Source organism: Salmo salar, chromosome 08 (assembly GCF_965601325.2).
Source record: "Salmo salar chromosome 08, fSalSal1, whole genome shotgun sequence".
Taxonomy (NCBI): domain Eukaryota; kingdom Metazoa; phylum Chordata; class Actinopteri; order Salmoniformes; family Salmonidae; genus Salmo; species Salmo salar.
In genome coordinates this window covers 41,917,455-41,934,848 of record NC_138298.1, presented here as the reverse complement: position 1 = coordinate 41,934,848, position 17,394 = coordinate 41,917,455, and the positions used below count along the sequence as shown (strand labels likewise).

General features: G+C 42.2%; 1 protein-coding gene across 1 annotated transcript; it reads right to left on the bottom strand.

Annotated features, from left to right (window-relative positions):
• Nucleotides 1-240: 240 nt before the first annotated feature.
• Nucleotides 241-16,096, bottom strand: LOC145881477 (NACHT, LRR and PYD domains-containing protein 1 homolog). Its single transcript, XM_082978263.1, has 10 exons — nt 16,082-16,096; nt 7,219-7,277; nt 5,895-5,959; nt 5,548-5,762; nt 5,103-5,359; nt 4,354-4,488; nt 4,094-4,226; nt 3,963-3,992; nt 1,944-2,226; nt 241-1,426 (listed from the first exon to the last, which is right to left on the bottom strand). The coding sequence occupies exons 3-10, from the start codon at nt 5,900-5,902 to the stop codon at nt 1,420-1,422; spliced, it is 1,068 nt and encodes a 355-aa protein (XP_082834389.1). The 5' UTR covers nt 5,903-5,959; nt 7,219-7,277; nt 16,082-16,096; the 3' UTR covers nt 241-1,419.
• Between the last annotated feature and the right edge of the window lie 1,298 nt (nt 16,097-17,394).

Sequence of the window (17,394 nt, the reverse complement as noted above, 5' to 3'; positions counted from 1 at the left end):
TCTCAGCTATCCCCTTTAGTGAGTCCATTTCCTCACTTCCTTCAGACAGAGTGAGTTGTAATCCCATAAAGAATCTAAGGAAGGTCTTTGGTCAAGATGTCAATGTGGTGATGTGTATCTTTGACTAGCCTGACTATCAGCCTCTCCATCTGTATAGGACAAGACATCATTCCAGTTCATTCCCTTAATTGTGTTTTCAAAATCATGTTGTGGAAATTCTTTCACACAGAGACACTCGAAGTCAATCTGAAATGAATCATTGTTTATTGTCAGTGAGCTGGAGAGGTTCCAACCAATCAGGAGCTTTCCCTGGTCAGACCCAACTCAATGCACCATAGAACACATGTCAATCAGGAACTCTCCCTGGTCAGACCCAACTCAATGCACCATAGTACACATGTCAATCAGGATCTCTCCCTGGTCAGACCCAACTCAATGTACCATAGTACACATGTCAATCAGGAGCTCTCCCAGGTCAGACCCAACTCAATGTACCATAGTACACATGTCAATCAGGATCTCTCCCTGGTCAGACCCAACTCAATGTACCATAGTACACATGTCAATCAGGATCTCTCCCTGGTCAGACCCAACTCAATGTACCATAGAACACATGTCAATCAGGATCTCTCCCTGGACAGACCCAGCAGTTGTCTTATAAATGGCTATTCACAGACAAGTTATATTTGCATGATTTAGCATAATTAATGAATCATTACCGTTTTGTTCCATTCATGTGACCGACCAATACTGGTTCATAACATTTGACAGACCAATACTGGTTCATAACATTTAACAGACCAACACCTCACCAGTCTTCTTCTCTCTAAGCTGAGACCTTGAAACTGAGATATCTCGTTCTCAAAACAACGTCTGGGCTTACTGCCAAATTACAGCTACTGATAGTGAGGATTTGTACAGTCAGCCACTTGATGAACACACAAATTAGTTTATAGAACAGCACATGAATAAAACACAGACATTTGTTAAAAGAATAGCACAAACATAAACATTTCCCTTACAATCATTTAAGTGTCTTTGTCCACAGACCAGGAAACAGGCCTCAGCATCTTCAGATTAGGTGAAGAAGTGTCTTTGTCCACAGACTAGGAGACAGGCCTCAGCATCTTCAGATTAGGTGAAGAAGTGTCTTTGTCCACAGACTAGGAGACAGGCCTCAGCATCTTCAGATTAGGTGAAGAAGTGTCTTTGTCCACAGACTAGGAGACAAGCCTCAGCATCTTCAGATTAGGTGAAGAAGTGTCTTTGTCCACAGACTAGGAGACAGGCCTCAGCATCTTCAGATTAGGTGAAGAAGTGCCTTTGTCCACAGACTAGGAGACAGGCCTCAGCATCTTCAGATTAGGTGAAGAAGTGCCTTTGTCCACAGACTAGGAGACAGGCCTCAGCATCTTCAGATTAGGTGCTATAAGACAGAGGATGGAGGAGAAGGGAAGAGAGAGGTCAGAAAGTATGCAGAAGAATGAGGAGTGAGATACACCTGAGATAATTATGTGATGATGGTCCTATGATACACCTGAGATAATGATGTGATGATGGTCCTATGATACACCTGAGATAATGATGTGATGATGGTCCTATGATACACCTGAGATAATGATGTGATGATGGTCCTATGATACACCTGAGATAATGATGTGATGATGTTCCTATGATACACCTGAGATAATGATGTGATGATGGTCCTATGATACACCTGAGATAATGATGTGATGATGTTCCTATGATACCCCTGAGATAATGATGTGATGATGGTCCTATGATAGAACTATAATAAGATACATTTATTACAGGCAGCAACACAAAAACATGCTTCCATTCTGAAAAATACTTTCTCTTTGATCTGGGTAGCTATGTTTTTATTTGACCTATATTTAATCATTCCACATATTCAAGGGAGGGAGAAAAGAAAACGGTCTTACCTAGATTCACTCAAGTGCTTAACAAGATGGTGTTCATGTTCAATGAGAGCTTTGAGACAAGCTCCCGTCACTTCTGGTCCTTTGGGGAGGACTGATCTCAGTAGTTCTCTCATTCGGTCCTGTTCAGTTGTTTCAGCTTTTATTCTGGAGTACTCTTCATCACCAATCATGCCCTTTGACCGCAGAACATCTGCTATTGGCATTGTGTTTTTGACTCCCTGAATGAGTATAGCCCTGTGATTCTGAAGAAACTCCTCAGCAGGAATCCCAATGAGTATTAATGCTGAAGGGGGGGGATCAATTAAATGAATATGTCTTTAGGGTGAACAGCAGCTGTTTCTACATCATGCAGTCTCTCCAGTTATCATTCCCCTGATAGTCATTTCTTGTATAGAGCTGACTCCAGGGTTGTGGTCAATTCCAATTGAAGTCATTGAAAGTAGATGCCCTTTTCCAGTTATTGAATTGGAATTTCAGTTCACTTCCTGAATTGACTGACTTATTTGGAATTGACACCTACCCTGGCTGACACGATTGTCTATTCTACATAACATACAGAGCCTTGCAAAAGTGTTCATACCCCTTGGATTTCTCTATTGTGTTACATAGTGGGATTAAAATTGATTTAGTTGTAATGTTTTGTCATCAATCTACTGAAAATAGTCTGTAATGTCAAAGTGGACATGTTCCCCATACATACAATATCTGGAAGTATTACATTTCAAGCACAGATTCAACTATATACAAAGACCAGGGATGTTTTTGAAAGCCTCGTGAAGAAGGGCAGTGATTGGTAGATGGGTAACAATAACAAAATCAGACATTTAATAATTATGCTGTGGATTACATATTAAACCACCCAGACACATCAAAGATAGTGGTCCTTCTGAACTGAGTTGCAGGACAGGAAGGAAACTGCTCAGGGACGTCACCATCAGGACACTGGTGAATTTAAAACAGTTCCAGAGTTAAATGTCTGTGATGGGAGAAAACTGAGGATGGATCAACAACATTGTAGTGACTCCATAATAACAACTTAAATGACAGAGTGAAAAGAAGAATACAAATATACAGAATACAAATATTCCAAAACATGCATCTTATATGGAACAAGGTACTAAAGTAATACTGTAAAAAACATCTACAAAGGAAGACACTTTTTGGCCTAAATGCAAAGCCTCATGTTTGGGGCAAATCCAACACATCACTGAGTAACTGCCTCCTTATTTTCAAGCATGTTGGTGGCTGCATCATAGTATGGGTATGTTTGTCATCAGCAAATACTGGGGAGTTTTTCAGGATAAAAAATAAATGGAATGGAGCTAAGAATAGGCAAAATCCTAGAGGAAAACCAAGACACTGGGAGAGGAATTCACCTTTCAACAGAACAATAACCTACATAACAAGGCCAAATCTACACTTGAGCTGCTTACCAAGAAGACATTGAATGTTCCTGAGTGGCCAAGTTACAGTTCTGACTTAAATCTGCTTGTAAATCTATGGAAAGACTTAAATGGCTGTCTAGCCATGATCTCCAACATCTTGACAGAGCTTGAAGAATTATGAAAATAATAATGGGCTAATATTGTACAATCCAGGTGTGGAAAGCCCTTAGAGACTCACCCAGAAAGACTCCCAGCTGTAATCGCTGCCAAAGGTGTTTCTAAGTATTGACTCGGGGGGCTGAATACTTATGGAACGACTATTTTAGGCATTTCATTTCTATCAATCTAAATATATATATTCTTTGACATTAGAGTATTTTGTGTAGATTGTCGTCAAGAAATGACAATGAAATCCCTTTTAATCCCACTGTTAAACAAAATGTGACGCAGATAAGGCTCTGTATTTCTGTCTGAATGTTTTATATCATTACACCCCACTGAACATGACTCATGAAGACCTTCATCACCCCACTGAACATGACTCATGAAGACCTTCAGTGTCCTTCATCACAACTTGAAGAGATGTTAGCTCTGTAACCCGTTTTATAAACCTCATCCACAAAAACAAGCTTACATGTTGGATGAGAGTCTTTGCTGTATACATCTGAAAGACAAACAATAGAAAATATCATAAAACATTTTAAAAGCATCTGTTAGAAAAGGACATTGATGATTGACATACTGTTTATGTCTAGTATTTCTTACCTTTTGATACCACTGATTTCCATACTGTCCTCTCATCTTCCCCGATTAATTCCATCTCAATGTCAACCCCTGTGTTTCTCATAATCATCTGACAACAGCTTGGTGTGGTGTCTGCAGGTAACAGCTGAATCTTCTGTAGAAGGCCATATGGTGCAACGATTGCGACAACAGACAGAGAGAGAAATAGTGAAGTAGAATGATATTCCAGTTATTCATATACAATATGACAGATTCATGTCCTCAGCCTGCTAAAACTGCACCTCTGGATTGATGGAAGTGGAGTGGGGATTCTTGAATGCAAACAAACTGTTCAGCTTTAAGGGCCCGTTTGGACTTGACAGGACGAATTCTGAAAATCCTTTGGACACCTGATCTTTCTCCCGTTCCTGAACAGCCTACAAAATGAGCAATGTAGTAGTCAGTCAGAACAATGTAGTCTCGTAATTCACACAACATGCAATCCATTTTTGTCAACAAAAAAATGTGTAGACTATTGTTCTACTATCCCAATTTTACCAGGATAATATTTTAAAGGTGTACCAGGTAAGTTGACTGGGAAGAGATTCTCTTTTACAGCAACAACCTGGGGAAAAGTTACAGGGAAGAGGAGAGGGGATAAATGAGCCAATTGGAAGCTGGGGATGATTAGGTAGCCATGATAGTATGAGGGCCAAATTGGGAGTTGAGCCAGGACACCGGGTTAACACCCCTACTCTTATGATAAGTGCCATGGGATCTTTAGTGACCATGGAGAGGACACCCATTTAACATCCCATCTGAAAGACAGCACCCTACACAGGGCAATGTCCCCATCACTGCCCAGGGGCATTGGGTTCTCCTTCGACCAGAGGGAGGAGTGCTGTCTACTGGCTCTTCAAATGAATGAGACAAAAATAGATTTCTCACAGAGCTGCATGTTGTCTTTGTAATCTAGAGATTTTCAACAAACTATCAGCTTTCCTTCAGTAAGTTTCAACATACTGTTGTCACTTCAGTGAAAGTGCCTCACCTCTTTCTGACTGGAGTTTCTGAGGAGCAGGTACAGCCTTGAAATGACTGTTGACCTTTTTACTGCCATATAGAGGACCACGTCACAGTGGACATCTATGTTCAAAGACAGTAATCTCAGTATAACAGAGATAAGTGAGAACTTGGGATGGAGAATTTTAACATGGAATCTGGTAACCTCATGCACTTCCTCTAAAGACACTCCATGTTCCTCTACATGAAGAATCTTCATCTCATTCCTCAGGGACGGGTTGGTCCCTGAACAACACAATAAAAAGGAGACAGAAAGACAAATATTGTATTATTAATCCAACTAAAACACAAAGAATATGCAGTATCAGATCACAGTAAACTCAAACTCCCAGAATAGTTCATTCATTCATTCAGGAAGTGAAACTCAGTTACATGAAAATGTCTTTCTGAATACTATTTCTATATGGTTTTACCTAAACAGACACAGTGTGGCAGATGAACTTCCTCCAGTTCACCTAACTCCATAGTGATATCCAGCAATGGACCACCTTGTGTGTACTGCATGTCTTTCAGAAGGTGATTGTAGGGTTCCCAGTTCCTGAAGTGATACTTCAGAATGACATCTCTCTCACACAGCCAGCGGAGCCCAGACACTGTGCACTCATAACTCCCTTTGGGTGTCCTGTGTCTGAGGGCAACAACAAGATATGGTAGAGAGGGTCAATCGTCAAATGGAGAGGTTGGATTAGAAGACTACTCCCAAAGGTAATGGGGAAATACACTAGCAAGTGGAATGAAATGTTAAAAGTAGTTATTTTACCTGAACATTGTCACTCCCTGGACAGTGGAAGTCAAGGGTTCAATCTGAAGCCAGTGTGTGGAGTCCTGAACAAGGACAAGCATGCCAGTAATACATATGGGGCCTGTTTCCTGGACACAGATTGAGTCTAGTGCTGGACTAAAAAGCATACTCAATGGAAGTTTCAATAGAAAGATCTTATCGGTCCAGGACTAGACTTAATCTGTGTCTGGGAAACTGGCCCATTAACCAAAGTAACTAATCTAATGTATTTATTCAATGTTACTGTCACGAGTACTGTCTTCAAATTTCCTGTCATATAGGAGCCAAGGCGCAGCGTGCCGGTAATTCCACATACTTTAATAGAAGTGAAACCGAACAAAAACAATTAACAGGATAAACAGAAATGAACGTGACACAACTGCAGTACACACAAAACACTCATAGAAAGAATAATAATCCACAAACAGGTTGGGAAAAGGCTGCCTAAGTATGATTCCTAATCAGAGACAACGATAGACAGCTGCCTCTGATTAGGAACCATACTCGGCTCAAAACAAAGAAATAGACATCATAGAAAGCCCACCCCACACCCTGACCTAACCACATAGAGAAACAAACCCTCTCTCTCTCAGGTGAGGCGTGACAGTTACATGGAATGCTGGTGATTTATCAATTCAACTGTCAAATTAAAAAATATGACAATAGCTAAAATCCTGCATGACTACAAGCAGAACACAGGACTGTCTATATCCCAGTATGAATGGTTGGTCAGTACACACCTGGCTTTGAGACTGTGTTTATATTACTAAAGCAGAACACAGGACTGTCTATATCCCAGGATGAATGGTTGGTCAGTACACACCTGGCTTTGAGACTGTGTTTATATTACTAAAGCAGAACACAGGACTGTCTATATCCCAGTATGAATGGTTGGTCAGTACACACCTGGCTTTGAGACTGTGTTTATATTACTAAAGCAGAACACAGGACTGTCTATATCCCAGGATGAATGGTTGGTCAGTACACACCTGGCTTTGAGACTGTGTTTATATTACTAAAGCAGAACACAGGACTGTCTATATCCCAGTATGAATGGTTGGTCAGTACACACCTGGCTTTGAGACTGTGTTTATATTACTAAAGCAGAACACAGGACTGTCTATATCCCAGTATGAATGGTTGGTCAGTACACACCTGGCTTTGAGACTGTGTTTATATTACTAAAGCAGAACACAGGACTGTCTATATCCCAGTATGAATGGTTGGTCAGTACACACCTGGCTTTGAGACTGTGCCTGACTCCTGCAGGTATGTAAAAGTAAGAATTGACATTATGACTTACCTGAACATGGTCACAAGTCTTACAGCTCTGAGGAATCCCTGAAGTCAAAAGTAGCTGTTCTATAAAACATATTTAAATACAAGTAATTAGACTGTCAAGCAACCAGACGCATTTATGAAATTGCTTATTTCAGTTACTAATAACCATGCACCCATTAATAACTGACTGTAAACGCTGTTAAATTACCATGGATTGATGAGGAATTAAAAATGATATGGTTGAGAGGGAAAAGGAATGACAGACTACTGAGGGCAGTAGGGGCTGCGCTACCCCCTGAAAAATCAGAATGAAATAAATATATATATACATACAGTGGGGGAAAAAAGTATTTGATCCCCTGCTGATTTTGTACGTTTGCCCACTGACAAAGAAATGATCAGTCTATAATTTTAATGGTAGGTTCATTTGAACAGTGAGAGACAGAATAACAACAAAAATCCCCCCAAAAATCCAGAAAAACACATGTCAAAAATGTTATAAAATGATTTGCATTTTAATGAAGGAAATAAGTATTTGATCCCTCTGCAAAACATGACTTAGTACTTGGTGGCAAAACCCTTGTTGGCAATCAGAGGTCAGACATTTCTTGTAGTTGCTCACCAGGTTTGCACACATCTCAGGAGGGATTTTGTCCCACTCCCATTTGCAGATCTTCTCCAAGTCATTAAGGTTTCGAGGCTGACGTTTGGCAACTCGAACCTTCAGCTCCCTCCACAGATTTTCTATGGGATTAAGGTCTGGAGACTGGCTAGGCCACTCCAGGACCTTAATGTGCTTCTTGTTGAGCCACTCCTTTGTTGCCTTGGCTGTGTGTTTTGGGTAATTATCATGCTGGAATACCCATCCACGACCCATTTTCAATGCCCTGGCTGAGGGAAGGAGGTTCTCACCCAAGATTTGACGGTACATGGCCCCGTCCATCGTCCCTTGATGCGGTGAAGTTGTCCTGTCCCCTTACCAGAAAAACAAACCCAAAGCATAATGTTTCCACCTCCATGTTTGACGGTGGAGATGGTGTTCTTGGGGTCATAGGCAGCATTCCTCCTCCTCCAAACACGGCGAGTTGAGTTGATGCCAAAGAGCTCCATTTTGGTCTCATCTGACCACAACACTTTCACCAGTTGTATTCTGAATCATTCAGATGTTCATTGGCAAACTTCAGACGGGCATGTATATGTATTCTTTAGCAGGGGGACCTTGCGGGCGCTGCAGGATTTCAGTCCTTCACGGCGTAGTGTGTTACCAATTGTTTTCTTGGCGACTATGGTCCCAGCTGCCTTGAGATCATTGACAAGATTCTCCCGTGTAGTTCTGTGCTGATTCCTCACCGTTCTCATGATCATTGCAACCCCACGAAGTGAGATCTTGCATGGAGCCCCAGGCTGAGAGATATTGACAGTTCTTTTGTGTTTCTTCCATTTGCGAATAATCGCACCAAATGTTGTTACCTTCTCACAAAGCTGCTTGGCGATGGTCTTGTAGCCCATTCCAGCCTTGTGTAGGTCTACAATCTTGTCCCTGACATCCTTGGAGAGCTCTTTGGTCTTGGCCATGGTGGAGAGTTTGGAATCTGATTGATTGATTGCTTCTGTGGACAGGTGTCTTTTTTACAGGTAACAAGCTGCGGTTAGGAGCACTCCCTTTAAGAGTGTGCTCCTAATCTCAGCTCGTTACCTGTATAAAAGACACCTGGGAGACAGAAATCTTTCTGATTGAGAGGGGGTCAAATACTTATTTCCCTCATTAAAATGCAAATCAATTTATAACATTTTTGACGTGCGCTTTTCTGGACATTTTTGTTGTTATTCTGTCTCACTGTTCAAATAAACCTACCATTAAAATTATAGACTGATCATTTCTTTGTCAGTGGGCAAACTTACAAAATCAGCAGGGGATCAAATACTTTTTCCCCCCACTGTATATACACGGCTCAAAAAAATAAAGGGAACACTAAAATAACACATCCTAGATCTGAAGGAATGAAATAATCTTATTAAATACTTTTTTCTTTACATAGTTGAATGTGCTGACAACAAAATCACACAAAAGTAATCAATGCAAATCCAATTTATCAACCCATGGAGGTCTGGATTTGGAGTCACACTCAAAATTAAAGTGGAAAACCACACTACATGCTGATCCAACTTTGATGTAATGTCTTTAAAACAAGTCAAAATGAGGCTCAGTAGTGTGTGTGGCCTCCACGTGCCTGTATGACCTCCCTACAACGCCTGGGCATGCTCCTGATGAGGTGGCGGATGGTCTCCTGAGGGATCTCCTCCCAGACCTGGACTAAAGCATCCGCCAACTCCTGGACAGTCTGTGGTGCAACGTGGCGTTGGTGGATGGAGCGAGACATGTCCCAGATGTGCTCAATTGGATTCAGGTCTGGGGAACGGCGGGCCAGTCCATAGCATCAATGCCTCCCTCTTGCAGGAACTGCTGACACACTCCAGCCACATGAGGTCTAGCATTGTCTTGCATTAGGAGGAACCCAGGGCCAACCGCACCAGCATATGGTCTCACAAGGGGTCTGAGGATCTCATCTCGGTACCTAATGGCAGTCAGGCTACCTCTGGCGAGCACATGGAGGGCTGTGCGGCCCCCCAAAGAAATGCCACCCCACACCATGACTGACCCACCGCCAAACCGGTCATGCTGGAGGATGTTGCAGGCAGCAGAACGTTCTCCACGGCGTCTCCAGACTCTGTCACGTCTGTCACATGTGCTCAGTGTGAACCTGCTTTCATCTGTGAAGAGCACAGGGCGCCAGTGGCGAATTTGCCAATCTTGGTGTTGTCTGGCAAATGCCAAACGTCCTGCACGGTGTTGGGCTGTAAGCACAACCCCCACCTGTGGACGTCGGGCCCTCATACCACTCTCATGGAGTCTGTTTCTGACCGTTTGAGCAGACACATGCACATTTGTGGCCTGCTGGAGGTCATTTTGCAGGGCTCTGGCAGTGATTCTCCTGCTCCTCCTTGCACAAAGGCGGAGGTAGTGGTCCTGCTGCTGGGTTGTTGCCCTCCTACGGCCTCCTCCACATCTCCTGATGTACTGGCCTGTCACCTGGTAGCGCCTCCATGCTCTGGACACTACGCTGACAGACACAGCAAACCTTCTTGCCACAGCTCGCATTGATGTGCCATCCTGGATGAGCTGCACTACCTGAGCCACTTATGTGGGTTGTAGACTCCGTCTCATGCTACCACTAGAGTGAAAGCACCACCAGCATTCAAAAGTGACCAAAACATCAGCCAGGAAGCATAGGAACTGAGAAGTGGTCTGTGGTCCCCACCTGCAGAACCACTCCTTTATTGGGGGTGTCTTGCTAATTGCCTATAATTTCCAGCTGTTGTCTATTCCATTTGCACAACAGCATGTGAAATGTATTGTCAATCAGTGTTGCTTTCTAAGTGGACAGTTTGATTTCACAGAAGTGTGATTGACTTGGAGTTACATTGTGTTGTTTAAGTGTTCCCTTTATTTTTTTGAGCAGTGTATATACACACACACACTACCGGTCAAAAGTGTTTGAACACCTACTCATTCAAGGCTTTTCTCTTTATTTTTTACTATTTTCTACATTGTAGAATAATAGTGAAGACATCAAAACCATGAAATAACACATGGAATCATGTAGTAACCAAAAAAGTGTTACTCAAAATGTATTTTATGTTTGAGATTCTTCAAATAGCAACCCTTTGCCATGATTACAGCTTTGCACACTCTTGGCATTCTCTCAACCAGCCCAACCAATGCCAAGAGTGTGCAAAGCTGTCATTCCATATGTGTTGATTCATAGTTTAGGGTCGTTGTCTTATTGGAAGGTGATCCTTCACCCCAGTCTGAGGTCCTGAGCGCTCTGGAGCAGGTTTTCATCAAGGATCTCTGTACTTTGCTCCGTTCATCCTTCCCCTCGATCCTGACTAGTCTTCCAGTCTCTGCTGCTGAAAAACATCCCCGCAGCATGCCACCACCATGCTTCACCGTAGGGATGGTATTGACCAGGTAATGAGCTGTGCCTGGTTTCCTCCAGACCAAAGAGTTCAAGCTTGGTTTCATCAGACCAGAGAATCTTGTTTCTCATGTTCTGAGAGTCCTTTCGGTGCCTTTTGGCAAACTCCAAGCAGGCTGTCAGGTGCCTTTTACTGAGGAGTGGCTGATTAGTGGAGTGCTGCAGAGAAGGTTGTCCTTCTTGAATGTTATTCCATGTCCACAGAGGGCCTCTCAAGCTCTGTCATAGTGACCATTGGGTTCTTGGTCAACTTCCTGACCGAGGCACTTCTCCCCCGATTGCTCAGTTTGGCCGGGCGGCCAGCTCTAGGAAGAGTTACAATCCTGTTTCGGAGCTCTATGGACAATTACTTCGAACCTCATAGCTTGGTTTTTGCTCTGACATGTACTGTCAACTGTGGGACCTTATATAGACAGGTGTGTGCCTTTTCAAAATCATGTCCAATCAATTGAGTTTATCACAGGTGGACTCCAATTAAGTTGTAGAAACATCTCAAAGATGATCAACGAAAACAGGATGTACATGAGCTCAATTACGAGTCTCATAGCAAAAGGTCTGAATACTTACGTAAATAAGGTATTAATTTTCTAATTTTGCTAACATTTCTAAAAACCTGTTTTCAGTTTGTCGTTATAGAGTATTGTGTGTAGATTGAAAAAAAGTAATTTAATCCATTTTAGAATAAGGCTGTAATGTAACAAAATGTGGAAGTAGTAAAGAGGTCTGAATACTTTCCGAATGCACTGTACACACAAACATGATAACATACAGACCATACACTCACATACATGGATTTTGTGTTGTAGATATGTGGTAGTGGAGTAGTAGCCTGATGGCACACAGTTAATGTGTTGTGAAATGTAATGTCATGCTGTTTTTTTTTTAGATATCAGTGGAGGCTGGTGGGAGGAGATATAGGAGGACGGGCTCATTGTAATGGCTGGAATTAAATAAATGGAACGATATTAAACACTTCAAGCATATGGAAACCACGTTTGACTCCATTCCATTTTCAACCCTCCAATCAGAAATTGGGAGAACACTCATAAAACTCCTGAAGTGTGTGTGTGTGTACGCGCAAGTGTCAAACTTCAAGAACATTGATAAGCAGGGCTACTTAAAGAACTGTATGTTACAGAGACTTGGTGTTGTTTATGGTGAAAAAACATTCTGATACAGATTATTTTGTGTTTTTTCCCTTACAATCAAAGCATTGCATGCTTATAACTCAATGCACTGCTTTTTAAAAATGGACAATGTTTTATTTAGGGACAAATTTGAACAAATTCTAAAATTGAACTAATGCCATTAACTCGATGAATTGTTTTAATCGTTTGACTTAGACTTGTAATAACAAGGAATATAAGTGAGCAACAGGCTTAGAATGTTGTGTGGATAATGAAGTCATACATGATTTATACACTCATTACCATAATCTGACGTGAAAAGTATTAAGGATACAATTACATTGTTCTATTAATTCATGTTTGTGGAAGCAGGAAACATCACTCTGGTCCATGTTTTGTAGACGTTAGGGGCCTGATTTCTGGTTCCCTAGTTTCTAAAATGAAAGCTTAAGTTTGTTTTGACCAAATGTGACTCACCACCTAGATTTGGTGTTATTCATTCTCAATTTTAAATTGTGTTTTTTACACTGGATAAAAGTAGAGACTCAGAGCTACAAAATGGTATATCATACACTGCATTTTGAGGAACAATGGGAACATAATTCTGCTTTGAAAGTTGATCAACTTGTAAACTCACTTTTGAGAAAATTGCCTTTGAATGTTTTGGTATTTAGTGAATAGCATCGTTCACACCCACTTAAGCTTTAGCCCCACCCATCTCGTTTCACTCTTGGAGTGTTCAGAGCACACCTGACACTCTGGCCGATTTGTTTACCTCTGTTGTTTATCTCATGAAAACAGCCTTACCAGCTCTGCTGACTTTTTGTCGACATTTACTGACACTGGCCATATTCAATGGGTGTTGTACACTTTAGCTTAAGACATGTAGCTAGATAGCTAGGTAAACAACGTGTAAGATCAACCACGTCACATAACGTTAGTTAACGTTAGCTAACATTATCTGGCTGGCTCGTTAACTAGTTACCCACCAGGTACAACCCTAAATCCGTAAACATGGGCACCCTCATAGATATTATCCTGACCAACTTGCCCTCCAAATACACCTCTGCTGTTTTCAACCAGGATCTCAGCGATCACTGCCTCATTGCCTGCATCCGCTATGGGTCCGCGGTCAAACGACCACCCCTCATCACTGTCAAACGCTCCCTAAAACACTTCAGCGAGCAGGCCTTTCTAATCAACCTGGCCCGGGTATCCTGGAAGGATATTGACCTCATCCCGTCAGTCGAGGATGCCTGGTTGTTCTTTAAAAGTAATTTCCTCACCATCTTAAATAAGCATGCCCCTTTCAAAAAATGTAGAACTAAGAACAGATATAGCCATTGGTTCACTCCAGACCTGACTGCCCTCGACCAGCACAAAAACATCCTGTGGCGGACTGCACTAGCATCGAATAGTCCCCGCGATATGCAACTTTTCAGGGAAGTCAGGAACCAATACACAGGCAGGACAGCAAAGACTAGCTTTTTCAAACAGAAATTTGCATCCTGTAGCTCTAACTCCAAAAAGTTCTGGGACACTGTAAAGTCCATAGAGAATAAGAGCACCTCCTCCCAGCTGCCCACTGCACTGAGGCTAGGTAACACTGTCACCACCGATAAATCCACGATAATCGAGAATTTCAATAAGCATTTCTCTACGGCTGGCCATGCTTTCCTCCTGGCTACCCTAACCCCGGCCAACAGCTCCGCACCCCCCACAGCTACTTGCCCAAGCCTCCACAGCTTCTCCTTCACCCAAATCCAGATAGCAGATGTTATGAAAGACCTGCAAAACCTGGACCGGTACAAATCAGTCTGTTCAACCTCTCGTATTGTCCGAGATCCCTAAAGATTGGAAAGCTGCCGCGGTCATCCCCCTCTTCAAAGGGGGTGACACTCTAGACCCAAACTGTTATAGATCGATATCCATCCTGCTCTGCCTTTCTAAAGTCTTCGAAAGCCAAGTCAATAAACAGATCACTGATCATTTCGAATCCCACCATACCCGTACCTTCTCCGCTGTGCAATCCGGTTTCCGAAATGGTCAAGGGTGCACCTCGGCCACGCTCAAGGTACTAAACGATATCATAACCGCCATCAATAAAAGACAGTACTGTGCAGCCGTCTTCATCGACCTGGCCAAGGCTTTCGACTCTGTCAATCACTGTATTCTTATCGGCAGACTCAATAGCCTTGGTTTCTCAAATGACTGCCTCGCCTGGTTCACCAACTACTTCTCAGACATAGTTCAGTGTGTCAAATCGGAGGGCCTGTTGTCCGGACCTCTGGCAGTCTATGGGGGTACCACCGGGTTCAATTCTCGGACCGACTCTTTTCTCTGCATATATCAACAATGTCGCTCTGGATTCCCTGATCCACCTCTACGCAGACGACACCATTCTGTATACATCTAGCCCTTCCTTGGACAGTGTTAACTAACCTCCAAACGAGCTTCAATGCCATACAACACTCCGTCCGTGGTCTCCAACTACTCTTAAACGCAAGTAAAACTAAATGCATGCTTTTCAAACGTTCGCTGCCCACACCTGCCCGCCCGTCCAGCATCACTACTCTGGACCGTTCTAACTTAGAATATGTGGACAACTACAAATACCTAGGTGTCTGGCTAGACTGTAAACTCTCCTTCTAGACTCATATTAAACATCTCCAATCCAAAATGAAATCTAGAATCGGCTTCCTATTTCGCAACAAAGCCTCCTTCACTCAGGCCGCCAAACATACCCTCGTAAAACTGACTATTGGCTAATAGCAGTAAAGACTGCTGTTCCATGAAATATATATATTTTTAACAACAATGAACATAGTGCCAAATCATGTCGTTACTACCCTGCATGAATCTGCTGGGAGCTAACCAACCAGGTTCAATGTTAGCTAGCTAACATTAGGCTCTAACTAGCAAAGCAAACGGTTCTGGGATACGAATAATAACGTCATACACGTAACTTTAGCTAGGGAGCCAGCCAGCTAACGTTAACTAGCTAGCTAACAGTACACCTTAGCTTGAAATGAAACCCCTTTGTCAAAATTAGAAATATCTGAAAATGTAGTTAGCTAGACTATCCTACCCGTATACATCATCATGCATGATGGACGCGTCTCCCTTTCACAGATGCCATGCCACGGTTGCCCTTAGTTTGAAGATGTAATCCGGAGACAGGTGTTTCTTCCATCTCTTTAGCTATCATACTCTAATTCCACAGATTTCAAAACTCGATCCTCCAGAAAGTGGAGAGCAACTCTACTAAACAATACATTTTTAAAAAAGCAGCATTCAACAGGATTACCAACAGACTGACCAGGTCAAATAGACAGAAGCCTTCTATGGCAAACCAATCCGAACTCCTCTCTTTGCATGTTCAGCCCACTCATTATCTCAGCCAATTATGGCTAGTGGGAAGGTTTCTGACTTTTTCTGTAGCTTAACCAACAAGGCTCGTAATTTAACAGTCTTATTCATATTTACAGATGGCATACAAGTTATTAAGGCACATGAAAGTTCACATGTTCCATATGGCATTTCTGCCCCAAAAATGCATTTTGATAGAAGGCTCTCCTGTGAAGTCGTGACTTGCGACATATGCCTAGTTTCCTGAAACGGGTCACAAATACATAATTATTGTGTTCCTTGCCTGGGACTCAAGTATAAGCTGTAATCATATTTTGATTGGAAAACAAGTAAATCATTTAACACTCACTTTTCTCAGGTCCAGGCTTGATCCAACTCTCTCCACCATGGTCTCTGGTGTTGGGATAGCAGACAGATTGACCGTGATTAAACAAACTACAACCTTATACTGTATAGCATACATGGATCTTTCTATAAATTAGGGTACCAGTGAGGGTTTCCTGCAGTGGACAACTTGTTACAGCTGTTGATAAGTCATTGATAATAATCAGGGGTGGATCAGCTTTAATATTGAAGATAGATTGTTGCTTCACACACACACTTACAGTTGAAGTCGGAAGTTTACATACAGTTAGGTTGGAGTCATTAAAACTCATTTTTCAACCACTCCACAAATTTCTTGTTAACAAACTATAGTTTTGGCAAGTCAGTTAGGACATCTACTTTGTGCATGACACAAGTAATTTTTCCAACAACAGTTAACAGATAGATTATTTCACTGTATCACAATTCCAGTGGGCCAGAAGTTTACATACACAAAATTGACTGCCTTTAAACAGCTAAGGAAAATTCCAAGAAATGATGTCATGGCTTTAGAAGCTTCTGATAGGCGAATTGACATCATTTGAGTCAATTGGAGGTGTACCTGTGGATGTATTTCAAGGTCTACCTTCAAACTGTGCCTCTTTGCTTGACATCATGGGAAAATCAAAAGAAAATCAGCCAAGACCTCAGAAAAATTGTTGGGAGCAATTTCCAAACTCCTGAAGGTACCACGTTCAGCTGTACAAACAATAGTACGCAAGTCTAAACACCATGGGACCACGCAGCCATAATACCGCTCAGGAAGGAGACGCGTTCTGTCTCCTAGAGATCAATGTACTTTGGTGAGAAAAATGCAAATCATCCCAGAACAACAGCAAAGGACCTTGTGAAGATGTTGTAGGAAACGGGTACAAAAGCATCTATATCCACAGTCCTATATTGACATAACCTGAAAGGCTGCTCAGCAAGGAAGAAGCCACTGCTCCAAAACTGCCATAAAAAAGCCAGACTATGGTTTGCAACTTCACATGGGGACAAAGATCGTACTATTTGGAGAAATGTCCTCTGGTCTGATGAAATAAAAATAGAACTGTTTGGCCATAATGACCATCGTTATGTTTGGAGGAAAAAGGGGGAGGCTTGCAAGCCGAAGAACACCATCCCAACCATGAAGCACAGGGGTGGCAGCATCATGTTGTGGGGGATCTTTGCTGCAGGAGGGACTGGTGCACTTCACAAAATAGATGGCGTCATGAGGATGGAAAATCATGTGGATATATTGAAACAACATCTCAAGACATCAGTCAGGAAGTTAAAGCTTGGTTCCAAATGAGTCTT